The sequence below is a fragment of the Berghia stephanieae genome, chromosome 3 (assembly GCF_034508935.2).
Source record: "Berghia stephanieae isolate SIO BIC M18660-M18661 chromosome 3, UCSD_Bste_1.3, whole genome shotgun sequence".
Lineage (NCBI taxonomy): Eukaryota > Metazoa > Mollusca > Gastropoda > Nudibranchia > Aeolidiidae > Berghia > Berghia stephanieae.
Window position 1 is genome coordinate 37,325,726 of NC_088362.1, and position 15,000 is coordinate 37,340,725.

Sequence of the window (15,000 nt, forward strand, 5' to 3'; positions counted from 1 at the left end):
GGACGATTCGGGTTTCCAGACGATGAATACAAGACACCGTAATACCTAAAATCAGACGGGGTGGAAATAAAATATAGAAAAAAAAAACAAAACAAGCAAAATAGGCCCAACTTAAATTTTTAAAACATCTATATCTACACATTCAACCAAAATGAGAAATAGAAATATAATTTTAAAAAAAAAAAAATCTTTTAGTACGGGTGGGGTTCGAACCCACGCGGAAATTATTCCATTGGAACTTAAGTCCAACGCCTTAACCACTCGGCCACCGTACTGCCTGACACATACGCCTCTAATATTATTTATATCAAATTTAACAGTATTCTGTCGATTGCTTATTTGCACATTGGTGTTTTTTGGCGTTTATTAAATTTTTGTTGTGGGAATGTCAAGTTTTTAATTAATGGCGTAATTTCGCTATGAATAGATGAACTGCTGAGTGTAAGGTCCTGTGTAAGGTGCATTTTACGACATCGATTTTATTCGTGTACTTCTGTGAATGACATCACTACTATTTACCGTAAACAAAAACTGTTTTACGGTTGTTGCTTTGTTAGCGTTATGGCGTTTCGCATGGTAACCGTTTGAATAGCACCTTATTCAAGAGGAATAAACTCTTTACTTTGAATTGAGGTACCGTTTTTGTCATGCTTATGTGAAATATTTTTGAAAAAGGTCTCCATTTACGATATGGCCTTTTGTTGTTAAGCTCACAATCTCAATACATTGCATATTGACCTAAGCAGCCTTAGCCCTTAGTGACTTAGTCTTAGTTTAGTCTTAGCAGAGCAGCAGCTCATCAGTCTCGCTTCGCCAAAACACACTCACTCACAATCGCCAATAAAAACACAAATCTTTTAATTATCAATGCTCTCTACATTTCCTTCATCACTATAACGTGGTTGAAAGTTTGTGATTGGAATACAATTGTTTGATTTTGACTCTGTTTTAGTTTTAGTTTTAGGTATCAGCACGGGCAGGGCCAGAGTCGTTCAGCTTTCGGCTTTCTCGGAAGGCCTCCCTAAATCTAATGAAAACAAAAAGTGATTTTGAGATTGAGGTTGGAGTGGGTAGGCAGCTACAGTGTAGGCCATAGACTTGCCATATCTAGTATCTAAGTTATTTGGTTAGAGCGGATGATACCGCTCAGTTTCAATTCAGCCATTTAATTGATATAAATGAGTATTTAAAAAGAAACTGTAGTCTAACTATCTTGGTGATAACGTGCTGATCAGGAAGGCCCTGATGCTAACCCAATGACAATGAAATTAGGATGGCTCTGTCACGTGTCATCTTTCTTTCAGTTCTGTACAGTTACAGTGAGTAACTAATGAATTGACTGCGTTCTGCTGGATCGTCAGGATCATTAAGTTAAGAAGTTCAAGTTGTAGTTTAACCTAATTTTTTTGGGTTGTAAATTATAAATCCACATGATTGAATCACAGGAAGTGTTGGAAGTGGAAGCTAGCTCGAAAGTGAAGCGTGGTAGGGTGGGGGGAGCTGCTCGTTCTCAGTTGTCAGTCGGTAGGAGGGCGAGTGAGCGAGCAAGTCACGCTTTAGAACTCCCGAAGATGACTGCCTTCAAAAGCGGTGATCTATTATTCCCCTTTGTCTTACTTTTTCTTGAGTACTTTTTAATTGTAATTCTAGAACTTTTTGCTATCCAATTTCTCCATTTTTACTGGCGCTGATATGACCTGAATGTGTTGCAAGCTCCTTAAAAAACAAAACATAGATCTAAGTATTCGTGGTCTTTGGGAGATTACAATTGTAGTCGCAATTGTTAACGTTAACAATCAATTTGCCCTCGCATAGAAAAAGGAGTGTCTTTGTGTAATGATTGGAAGATTTATTTGATTTGCCATGAGCGTGTTGCAAAAGATACATGAATGACATATCTCTACATTATATAATTTGCATTTACGGCCGCCAAAAAGTGCAGAGAAAGGAGAATAATATGACTTTGGGCATTGAGCGTTTTATTTAAAAGGCAGTTTAGGTCGGGCTTTGACAAAAAGCAGTGTCTTAATTCTTTTTTAATTAAAAAAATATGCTGTTTTATTTCTAAATATAAAAATAGAGGCGATTCTTGGCAGCAAGCCATGCAATTGAGCCCCACACTGGGTTGGGGGCAGAGTACTGTCTAATACTAATATTATTAGATAATACTGGACTATGTGCCTATTAATAAAATAAGGACTGGTTGAATACGGAGAGAAAATGATCAACTGGTAATGGGATTGGTGGTGGGGGGTAACCCACAAGCGACCGAGGCGCTGGACGCAGGGGAGAACATGGTGATATGAGATCAAAGAGAAAAAGCTGCCGGCTCCTGGGTTGTGGAAATGATTTTGGGGGGGAGGGGGGGGGGGAGTGTGTGTGTGTGTGTGTGTGATTATTCTGTTTTTAATGAATTAGAAATACTCATGAGTGTGTGTCTGTTTAGGAAGACCAATACGGTTTCTATAGCTGCAAACGGAATAGTAACTGAGAGTTTCACTAATGACACTTATAAGTTCATCATTTGGGCGCATTGTATTGCAGTATTCCGAATCGAAGAGCCATAGAGTTATTCAGACTCGACCCTGGTTAGCCACGGAGTTCTATTCAGTTTAGACTCGGGTCCGAATTGCCACGGGAAGCAATTCAGACCCGGGTCCGAATAGCATTTTCCCAGATTATTTTCACTGTGATGTATTTTGAACGAGGACCTTTTTCATAAATTTATTCAGAAGAGGAGAAAATTGTGATTGTCCTTAATTGAAACTTAATACGGTCTTGGATCGAATTCATCTCAGGTGAAAATTTTCTCCAGTAAGTAAATATCAAGATTTCAAGTTCATTGCTCACCAATGTTAAATAATTTATTTATTTTACATGTATTTTCAGACGAGCCCAGAGTCAAGGGACAATGGGTAACCGTGTGTCTTGCCTTAAAGGGAAAAATGAGCCTGCCAGGTTAGTTTGAAAAAATATTATTGTAGACAATTGATTACAACGTTAAATAGTGTATTATTATCATCATAATCATCATCATGAATTAATAGAAAACTCAAAAAGTAGGTTTATTACTTTATTGTTGTTTTCTATACTCAGTTTAAAACATTAAAATCTTAACATTAATTTTTGGAATTGTTAAAAGATATTACGAAGAAAAGGAAAATAGACCACTAAGATAATAATAATAATAATAATAATAATAATAATAATAATAATAATAATAATAATAATAATAATAATAATATAATCTTTATTGTCCAAAAATGGCAATTTGTGCTTTGGTTCACAATGTTTGAAATTAGAAATAAACACATAGATAGATAGGCAAAATACATTAATAAAATCAAATCTAAAACATCAAATTAAAGATGATGTTATAATAATAATAATATAATCTTTATTGTCCAAAATTGGAAATTTGTCATTTGGTTCACAATATTTGAAATTAGAAATAAACACATAGATAGATAGGCAAAAATATATTAATAAAATCAAATCTAAAACATCAGATTAAAGATGACGTTTCATAACAGTTTAGAAAACCCATACATGACATACTCTTTTCACTCACACGCAACCCCCCTCCCCCTCCCCCCTACATACAAGCATAAAAGTGGAGAACTTTGACAGTATTGGTATTCTACTTTAATGATCATGTAATAGTACCAGTCATACCTACATAGCTTTATGTGTAACATTTTAATTGAAGAATGTATGAAAGTAAATTTATATCTTTTTGTTTAACATTTTGTCATATTATGTGTATTGGACATTTTATTTCGATGACATTCCAATGTTGTTATTTTTTCCCCCCTCTGTATTGACAACAGTGCCATTACTCTAGCTATTATTGGGCCCGATGATGCTGGGAAGACGACCCTGTCCTCCGTTTTGGCTGGAGGTATGTGTATTGTGTGTGATTATCTTATTTGACAATGTTGAAACCTTTGAGAATGTTCAAAAATTTTTGCTCTCAGAAAATATCCAAATTTAGTATATGATTATTGTTGCAATTGATTGATTCTTTATTTTTGATTGACATCAACAGTAGATCTTTTATTTTCAATGGACATCAACAGTAAAGCGCAGCTTGGCTGATGTTTGTTTTTGTTGTTATTATTATCATTATTATTATTATTATTATTATTTTTATTATTATTATTGATTATTATTATTATTATTATTATTATTATTATTATTATTATTATTATTATTATTATTATTATTATTATTATTATTATTATTATTATTATTATTATTATTATTATTATCTCTGATGTTGATGATTTATCAATTGTTTTACAATACAACAATCTGATTAAAGTTCTGTATTCTTTCAAAACAAACAGAACCCTTAGACCCTCATGTGGCTCCAACAGTTGGTTTTCGTAACGTCAAATTTACACTGAAGAAGTTTGATGTGACTCTGTATGACCTGGGGGGTGGCAAAGGCATCCGACCCATCTGGAAAAACTACTTCAGTGAGATCTACGGCGTTGTCTACATGGTGGATTCGAGCTCCAAGGCCAGACTGAAAGAAGCCAGGGATTTGCTGAGGGACACTTTAGAACATCCTCAAGTTTCCGGAAAGCCTGTCCTTGTGTAAGAAAATATATTTTAAATTATGTTTTGTTTTAATTTAAAAAAAAAATATGAAAGGGAATGTTGCAACATGGAAAGTTAGTAAAATATGGTTATTAGAGAGTTGCCAACTTGAAATTTTTAAAATTCGTGGTTTCCAAGGGAAAAAATGAAAAAGTCACAATAAATAGATTTAAAAATCAATAATTTGCCATCACCATGATCCACAAATGCTTCAAAGTCCTGAATATAGGATCTAAGAAACTAAATTTTCCTTTTCAACAAGATTTATTGAGTCAAAGAGCCGAATGCAATTCTGTAACTGGAGCCAAAAATTCGTAATTCTACGAATTTTTCGTAGTACTAGACAGGTCTATATTTATCATGTATTTTGACTAAACCATACAATAAAGCTTTCATTTTATTTATAAAAATTCACCAAACCATACATATGAATGAAGTAACTTGTAGCCTACTTAATTGTAATAGATAGAGTTCCATTTTTTTTGTAAAGAGTTTGAGTGTTGTTTGCTCATTAAAAAAATTGATAAATCTAAAATCATGTCAAAAGTTCCTTTGGTCAAGATTCAATATGATATGATATGACGTTTTGTTTTTCTCTATGTCTAGTTTGGCCAACAAGGTTGACCTGGAAGGTCACATGGAGGAAGTGGACATTGTTAATCAGCTGGATCTTGACCAAACAGTAAATGCTCACAACTGTCCTTCACATTTCGTAAGTCCTGCATGCAGAAAGTAGCAAAACGAGCAGATCCCTATAGTTCATTGCTAGAGCTTTTGTCTCACGAAACAAAGGGGCTGTTATCAGTCCAGGGTACAGTCAAGGTTTTTTCAGACCCCTTTGTCCACCCATCTGTGAGTGGGTAGCTGGGTCTGCTAAGTCTGATGGAAAACAAGCGACCCATGCAAAATCATGATACATGACATTTTCTAAAGTTTTGAGATATTCAAATTTGTGGAAAGCCATTTGCTTGATGATTTATGGTTTTATAACTTTTAAAAATTTATCTTTGTTAGTTTTTCAACAATTGGGATGCCATATGGTACAAACAGTTTCCTTCATATACTGACTGTTTATACTGTTGGAGTCTTTGTCATGATTTTCCTGAATCTCATCAAAATTGTCTCAGTTGTACTTTGGAGGCATAAGGCATATGTAGCTGGAATTCATCCTGGTATATATTGCATTAAACTGACACTAGCAATTGCTTGCTTTCTGTTGGACACTAGTTTATCACTTATTTACTTAGAGCCACATCTAACAGACCCTGCCGCCCTGTGGATATTTATCCCTTTGCTTGTGAAGCAAGTGCCCTATCATCTGAGCTATCGGACCCCCACAATTGCATTTTAGTTTCATTTTGTTTATCTTTATTCAACTATTGCACATGAGTGATGAAGCAAGCTCATAGTGGTCCAATAGAGTGATCATTTTGGCTATCTTTGGATTAAAAATCCCCCATTTATGTAATTTCATCTATCTAATAGACAAAGTAACTCTTATTACACAAAATATTATAATTTTCACCCTCAAACTGGCAAAACGAGATGACATTTTCATGAAATCAATTGAGTTTGGATATTTATTTAAGGTCCACGTTTCTATTTCTCCATCAAAACAACAGATAACCATTTTCAGAATTATGACTTAGGCAAAGATGATGTAACACAACTTTTTTCATAGTTTACTGATAAACATTTGTTCAGCGAGTTTTGCCATAAGGTTTAATACAAAAGAAAAGCTCTATAAGTACATACAAAAATTCTCCGTTAGTGCCATAATGTAAGCTTCAAGTAATTATTGGACAAATTCTTATCCCATATTTTAACCCTATTTATCAATTTTTTAAAAATTTTCTTTTGATGTAGTTGATGGTATCTGCACTCCAAAGCTCAAAAGCCAAAATGAAGAAAGTGGTTCTGGGAGGTTTCATGTGGCTTCTGGGCACAATTGGGTCTTCCATGGACACTCTGGAGCCCCGTGTCAAGGAAGACATGGGGGCTGTGAAAGAAATGCAAGATAGAGAGAGGGAGGAGCGTCGGGAAAGAGTACGGAGGCAGAGGGAGGCACGGTGAGGGATTTCAACATTTATGGCTGTTCACACGTGATATGAGCAGATATGCCACGTATATTGATTATCACAATGAAAATAATGTTGCACAAAAGTGAGCTGAAAAAATGGATTAGTTGTAATGGTAGTCCATCATGTAAAAATATGAAAACCGCTATTTATTCTGTTACGAAACCAACATGTTGTGATAGAGTCTATATGTATTTGATTCTGAAGGAAATACCACATCTATTTTGATCATACTTACATCATCTTTTACAAAGATTTGATGAAAGAACTATTTTTTTTTTTTGGCTTAAAAAAATAAGAATGCATTTATTAATTTATCAAATTAAAGAAAAAAAATCATTAAAAGTAGTGATAAAAGACTCAACCCCCCCCCCCCTCCTCCCACAAAACAAAAAAACCCCAACAAAACACATACACACACACACACACACTAACAAACAATCGAACAAAAAAACCCCCAAAAGCAACAAAAAACAAGAAAAAACAAACAAACAAATAACGAAACCAAAACAAACCAAACCCTCCCCCCTTCCCCCAACAATATATTATAACAATGACACCAAAAAACTGCAATAGTTAGAAATATTACTGCCATTATGGTTGAAATTTTGGATTGCTTGGTGTTTATTTATTTTTAAAAAAAATTATTTATTTATTTATTAATTTAATTTTTATTTATTGCTTTGAACTGTTGAATTGGAAAAGTCTGTCAACATTAATTTTTTCTCTCTCTATTTTTCTGACATTCAGAGAAAAATTAGAAGAGGAAGAAAACAGGAGACTTGGGATTACCAAAAAAGAAGACGAAGATGATGATTTGGATTACGACAAGATAAAACATGATCCGTTCAAGTCGCTGAACTACAACCAACTAAAGATGAAGGTAAATTCTAGGGTCATTGTTTGATTATTTAAGATATATTCAGGGTTTACTGGTTGTAGGTTTTCAGTCTTCCTTTTGGTAGAGAGATAACTCTGGTTGTCACTTCTATCCATCTATTGATAGAATGAAGTTGACGTCACACAGGTCTTTGTTAAATTAATAAATGTGTCCTGTCGACTTCGTTGAATCTGGGTTTCACTGTACACAGGAGAACTAAAGAGAATAATAAAGCTGCTAGAAGCTTGGGACTGTAAAGAGAGTGTACAAAAACCAATATAACAGCTCCAAAAAAAAAAAGAAAAAAAAAGAACAAAATTGTAAACACAAGACGTTTTGGGCTCAAAACCCTTTCATCATCCAAAAATAGATTAACAGCAACAAATTGTCAGAAGAAGGATTTTCATCCCAAAGGGTTCCCTGATTAATATCTTGTGCTTTTTGGGAGACGTTATATTTTTTTGTCACATCCCTTTTTCAGGAAAGATCCATGAGCTTAGAAAATATTTGAATCAATGTAGTAAAGAATGGCCATCATTTCTTATATACCTGTGACATCAGTCAAAATACACACGGTTGCCATTTGTAGTAGTGGATAGTCAATAAACTTTTAAAATTCAATAATAAAGGGCAATAACAGTTTTTAAAAAATTGAGCTTTTATATAGGGCAATATCCACTAAACATGTTCAAAGCGCTTTACAAGGGATCCCTGGCCGACAGTAACACATAACATGTAGGACGGGACATGATGCCTGCGTGGCAATATTACAATTTTTTTGGACAGAGACAAAGCTGTTAACAACCAGGTACCCATTTTACACCTGAGAACATGAGAGAATGTGAGTAAAGAGCCTTTTCCAACCCAGGACCTTCCGATCTGAAAACGAGTGTCATACCACTAGACCACATAGCCACACAATACATATTTGGTTGGTTATATGTCAATGTTGATATTTGCTTTGATTATTAAATGTTATGATATCTCCGTCTCTCAACAGGAACAACAACAGAAGAAAGAAAAGAAGAGGAGGGAGCAACTGCTGGCCCAAGAAAAATTAGGACCCATGGATAGGAAAGATTTACAAAGAATCAAAGACGAATCTAGCTTGGGTTACAGCATGGATGACACGATGACGCTGCCACGATTTGGCCAGTCGCGGTTTGGCAGAAATGCCAATTTGGACGGTCTGGATATCAGCCATTCCTCTGCCTTGGTGCCAATTCAAGGTCGCAACAATCGGGCCCTGCCACCTTTAGAACCCATCACTTCCCAATCTCTGGATTCCAAATTGATGTCTGCTGACAAGAGGAAAATGAAAAAGAAGAAAGATCCAGATGCCCTGGCTTACAGAAATGATGACTTGGAAAATGGGGACAGTGATATGATTGGGAGATCAGAATTCGGCTCACATGGTTTGAGTTCTCTCTCCAAGCGTTATGGATCGGAGTATGAAACAGATGCAATGAGGAACGAGAGGGATAATATGCTCAGACGTCCCGATTACAGACAAGGGTTGAGGTTATACGATGATCATGATGATGAAAAAGACTTTATGAGAAATGGCAGAGATGAGGCATTGGGTCGATTAGATTTCTCTCACAAGGGGTCAAGGTCTTATGGGATAACAGAATCGGACGTCCATGATTTGACGCCCAGAGTTGCCAAACCAAAGAATAGTCGGATGGTGAAGTCCAGCGGTCGAATTGACGAAGATGAAAAGGAAGAGTCACTCAATCAGTACAGAAATTTGAGGATGAGTTTGAAGGAATACGGAGACCCTCGCATGTCTCAAAAGCTGGACGAATACCGGGATAAATATCCACTCCGATCATCCAAAGAGACAAAGGAGTATGGATCTTCTGATGGTAAATATCCGCTGAGGTACTCCAATGATTCCTACTCCAAAGAGAATAAGAGATGGGAGAAGGGATACGAGAGGGAAGACTCGATGTATCGCAAGTCTCTGAAAAACATTTCTCCTCCTAACCTTGACCGATTTGATGATGATAAAGATGAAGGCATAGAGGAAGAATCGGATAATGGGAGTGAAGACATGAGGAGATATGGGTCCAAATATGGATCGTCATCTTACGGGAAATATGACAGGAAAGAGTTGTCATCTAACAAAAAAGACAAAAGAGATGTGAATGCAAACCAACGTCGTACGCAATACAGTGATGAAGAAGAAGAGGACGATGAGGAGGAGTATGGAACGATGAACAAACTCAAAGACACAATGAAATTTTCACGCTATGACAATGATGACTCTAGGAAAAATTATGAAAAGGAAATTAGGAATCTTAAATATCGTCGAGACAATGACTACAAAAGCAGTCACTATAACGACGAGCGTTACGACAGTGATGGTAAGATTTATGAATAATAGATATCATTAGTATAGATAAGATTTTTTATTCCTGAACAACAGTTGTGTTTTGATTAAGAATAGGAAAGTCAACATTTAATATACTGATCAAATGTCAGTAAAGAGTATAGTAAATATTAAGAATTTTGATGCATAATGCACAATTATATTGTCCAATCCTGCTACCTAGTCAATGAAACTTTAAGCGGTGAGAACTTGAAAACTAAATGTAATAATAAGATTATTGGGAAAAATTTATCATATCATATCATATCATATCATCTCATATCATATCATATCATATCATATCATATCATATCATATCATATCATATCATATCATATCATATCATATCATATCATATATCATTTCAAAACATATAGTATATCATATCATATCATATCATATCATATCATATCATTTATCATATCATTTATCGTATCATTTCAATCAATCTTATTTCAGGTCGTCCTATTTCATCCCCTGCTGACCAAGTTGATCAACGTCGTAAAAAGAAAAAGAACATTTTGAAGTCTAACAAAACGATGCCATCAGATGATGACGATGATAGGGAAGTCTCTTTGAGTCATCGGTATTCATCACCCCGCCTTGTACAGGAACACGGATCTCGTCACACATCAGATGCTGACACACCTTCCCATGGACGCAATGCTAGAACTACTTCTTATTTCAACAAGGGATCTGGTGGATCAGGTATGGAGATAAATAAATGCCATCTGGTTTTATTATGTGAAGCATTTTTAAGCTCATTGCCTATGGTGAAGTGGATAAAATATATGCCATCTGGTTTTATTATGTGAAGCATTTTGAAGCTCATTGAATATGGTGAAGTGGATATAAATGTTCATATTCATGCAATACTTTTATTGTCTCAATCTAGAATTAATATAAGATTAGTGACCTTTACCATTTGGTCATTTTAAGATTTAACTGGTTAGATTAATTTTGATGTCTCTCTTACCGTATCACAGTCACAGTGTTGCCAACCCTAGCCCATGTAAATGTGTATAATGGAGATCCAAAATGAGTCAGATTCTGAAAAAATGTGTACAATTCTGCAAGGACGATAATTAGCAATAAAACTTATAAGGGACCATACTGGCAATAATATAATCAATATTTAAATGAATAAATAAGTTTACACTTTATAGACTATATAAATAGAATCAACTTCCAGATCCATGTAGAAATCTGATATGACCCAGCCAGATAATATTATATGGAATTCACTGCATGAACTTCTGGGTCAAGAAACAGAGAGTGGTTAAGAAGACCAAAAAATGTGTATGAATGCTAAAAATGCTTAAATAATAGAAATTTAATTATGTGTACAATCCTCAGCAAAATGTGTACAATGAATGAAAATACATAACAATGCGCATTTTTATGTAAGGTTGGCACCACTGGTATAAGATAGATATTGATATCTAATATATATAATGTTTACGGATTCGATTTCTGTGCACATGACAGTATTGTCTCTTTTTTTCTGGTGAACACCATACATTCAACGTATGGGATAATTCATTTGACCTTTTTTAGGGGCTTGCACAATAAGGCAACAATTTTTAACATCAGAAAAGTGTTCCAGTTTTTCCATTTGTGAACAGAACAGGGAGAATCTGTGTGAAAAAAACCTTTCATAGGGGTTTAAATTCAATGCCCAGGCATTTTGGGCACTGCACTAGATCAAAGCTGTACAGTAAACTCTAAAATCAATCCACACATTATGAATGGGTAGCTCTAGGGGAAATGGAAGGAGTTTTCATCCCATGTCTAGTTTGTCCCTGTTACTTGGTATTGGCAGAAAAGAGGAAAATTTCTCAATGAAACTTTTGTAAACTGTCGGATTTTTAGCAAATTTGTCTCATTGAGGAAAGTTACTTATTCTAGGTTATCACTTTAGTGAAATGCAGGATTTCTCTTTTTTTTAATCAATAAAAATGTTCTAAGTAAGCTAAAAACAATGATCAATACATTTTCTAGACTGTAGAAAACTATTTAAGTCTTCGTCTAAAACCATTTATGATCTTACAAAAGACTGTTTTGCTGTCACCCAAATGATGAACGGCTATTGAATTGATATGCATCCTTTGACACCAAAACAGCATAATGCTAATTTTAAAAAATATTTGTACTCAGTGTATCGTATTAAAAGAAATGTGCTTTCGACAAATTCATGAGTATTTCCATAATAATCTGTTTATTTCAAGGTCATAATCAAATGGCTATTTTCATAATTTCTTATTTCTCTTTTCACTGACAGCCCAGAAATGGGGCCTGGCCGAAGATCTTCCAACCATCGACAATGATTCGAGATTACGCAGGAACTTCCGTCCAAATTACGATGACAGTGAAGGAGAGGATGTGGTTTATTGATGACGGTGGTCATGTGATAATTTCAATTATTGGATTGGATGGTTATTTTATGTCTAGAAATAATAGGAAATTTGAATGCACACATTATTTATTTATGAATTATGAAGATCTGTTTGAGTCGTGATGAAAAAATGGTATTGGGAATTTTTTTTCCCTTTTTGCGAGATTGTTAGTTTTATTTTCTTGTCATTTGATGGTTATACATAGATCTAGCAACAAATTGTAAAGAATATCTTTTTTCAAAAATATATTTCTTATTTTTTACTTTCTCATAGACTTATATAAAATTGAACGTACTTGATGGTTCCTATTGTTGTTTTCTATTTTTATTCTCTGTGAACTTGAAATTCTGTATTGGTGATGATGATGCAATCCAAGGGAGATAATCCTGTAATGCAGTTGCCTTTGTGAAGTGTTGGACGTTTTGCAATCTTATTGACTGTTGATATTACATTCGCACTGTTTTATATATTAATATTCTATACTATACTATATTGCTTTAGGTCTGATGTTAGAAATAGAAATATGTCCAAACTTTTAAATTGTTTTATGACATTGTGTTGGTTGAGGGAGCAGCTATTCTGCTGGATGATATTACTTTGGTTCTATATTTCAATACTTTGCTGTTTGCAATCAATTTTAGCTTTTATAAAATATGAATCCGTTTTAAATGTCACAACTTGACGTAATCTCTGTGATATTTATAATGATATGGCAGGAGGTTCGATTCCTATGGAATCCAATGGGAGATTAGTTAACATTGTATGTATGTCCGTCATCAATGGAATGATTATGTACATGTACAAGAATGGAATATGTTTGTATCTGTAAATTGTATATGTTAAAACATATGTCATGGGTTTAGGTGCATTTGGGATGGTCGTTTGTATCCAATCCATGACTGTGAAGGCAATTTGAATGAATTAGGCCTCAGGGATTTGACGTCATGTCTAGAACATTTCAAAAAATCTTTGTATATTTTTGACTTGTACAGTTTGGTATGTTTTATTTTTAAAATACTCTGCTCTCTTTTTTCTCTTTCTCTCTCTTTCTCTCTCTCTCTCTCTCTCTCTCTCTCTCTCTCTCTCTCTCTCTCTCTCTCTCTCTCTCTCTCTCTCTCACTCTCACTTCCCCTCTCACCCCTCTCCTTCTCTCTCTTTGTTTATCCCTCTAACCTTCTCTTTCTCTATCAAACTCACATAAAGACACTCTATCCATCTCTTTCTCTCTCCCTCTTTACCTCATCTTTTTTAATCTCCTCCACCCATATCTCTCATCTTCCTTTCCTTCTCGTCCTCCACCTTTTGCTGCCCTTCTCTTCCTCCTCTCCATCCCTCCCTCCTACTTCTTCCTCCATCCTCCACCTCCTCATTCTCTTCCCCTGTGGTCGTTTTCCTCCTTCTCCTCTTCCTCCTCCTATTCCTACTCTATTTTAACCATTTTTATTCAATTTTTATATACGTTTTTAACCATTGATTTGTTCTATCTTATCCTTTGATGTGCTGTTGGAACATTTGAATGTTTTATGTCGGTGCTTCTTTTCAAACTGCCTTCCCCCCATGTTTACCTCATGCCTTCTCCCATATTTTCCTACCTTTTTTCCTAGACTATACAAATTTCCATCAACATTCATTGCTTCATGAACTTTACCTTTATCAGCTGGGTCATTCAAATCTCACTCCCTCTTGTCATTGTTTGATCTCAAACCTCTGCATCCTGGGACTGAAGTGGCGTAAACCCTGCTCCGGTCATTTCCCCCCCCCCCCCACCCTTGATTAAGATATTTAACCTGGATATCGATTCATTCCTCAACGAAATGCCTTTGTGATTGCATCTCAAGTTGATATATTGAAGGTTGCATAAAGAGGGTATTTTTTTCAGTTAAAATTCTTACCAAAATAACATTTGTTTACATGTGAAATGGAGTTATATCTCACATGGGTATGGAAAATTTTAGCGGTCCTTTCTAGATATCCCTGTACCTCTTGTTCCTTACATCCATGTAGCTTTTTGTCCTTGTACTCAGGCAAGAAAACTCAGTTTTGACCAAGGCACTGGCTGGAATGCTTTTTTAAAGAAGGAGGCGGTTGGATTATTTTAATTTCTGGACCTTTCTCAAATTATTTTCAATCGTCGTCTTTTTCTTTTCTTTCTGATTTAAAACAAAATCTCAATCTGTTGCCAGTGAATTTAACAGAAAAGTTTATTTTTATTTTTTTATTGCTCCACGTCTGTGAAATGTAAGCATTTCAAAATATTTTATAAAATGTTAATTTTATGGGGTTCAATTTTACTCTAATCCAGCATGATATATTATTGGTGTTCACTAAGAGAAAAGTGATCAGATCTGCCTACAACTACGAAAAATTCGTAAAAACTCGAATTTTTTAAAACTTCAACAGCAGAAATAAATAACATTTTTGATTCAATACAACGTGTTAAAAAGAAAACTTTGGTGTCACAAAGCATCTATTCAGGGTTTTGAAGGCACATCGAATACTGCTAAAGGTAAATTATTAATTTGTAAAGTTAATTACAGTAACTTCTATTTCTTCCCTCTAAAATCTACAAATTTTTAACATTTCAAGTAGGCAGGTCTGAGAGATATTGATACAACTTGTGCTTCAACAACTTGTGCTTCGACAACTTGTGCTTCAACAACTTGTGCT

At 34.9% G+C, this 15,000-nt stretch overlaps 1 protein-coding gene and 1 non-coding gene across 2 annotated transcripts; one reads left to right on the forward strand and one right to left on the reverse strand.

The window, feature by feature from the left end:
* Nucleotides 1-192: 192 nt before the first annotated feature.
* Trnal-uaa (transfer RNA leucine (anticodon UAA)) lies at nucleotides 193-275 on the reverse strand. Its single transcript has one exon. It is a non-coding gene; the product is annotated as a tRNA-Leu (tRNA).
* A 210-nt stretch (nucleotides 276-485) lies between these two features.
* LOC144967672 (uncharacterized) lies at nucleotides 486-13,519 on the forward strand. The gene is made up of 10 exons (XM_078905200.1): nucleotides 486-633; nucleotides 2,890-2,958; nucleotides 3,831-3,901; nucleotides 4,350-4,602; nucleotides 5,212-5,317; nucleotides 6,472-6,674; nucleotides 7,434-7,566; nucleotides 8,564-9,932; nucleotides 10,397-10,645; nucleotides 12,219-13,519. The coding sequence occupies exons 2-10, from the start codon at nucleotides 2,912-2,914 to the stop codon at nucleotides 12,329-12,331; spliced, it is 2,544 nt and encodes an 847-aa protein (XP_078761326.1). The 5' UTR covers nucleotides 486-633; nucleotides 2,890-2,911; the 3' UTR covers nucleotides 12,332-13,519.
* Nucleotides 13,520-15,000: the final 1,481 nt, after the last annotated feature.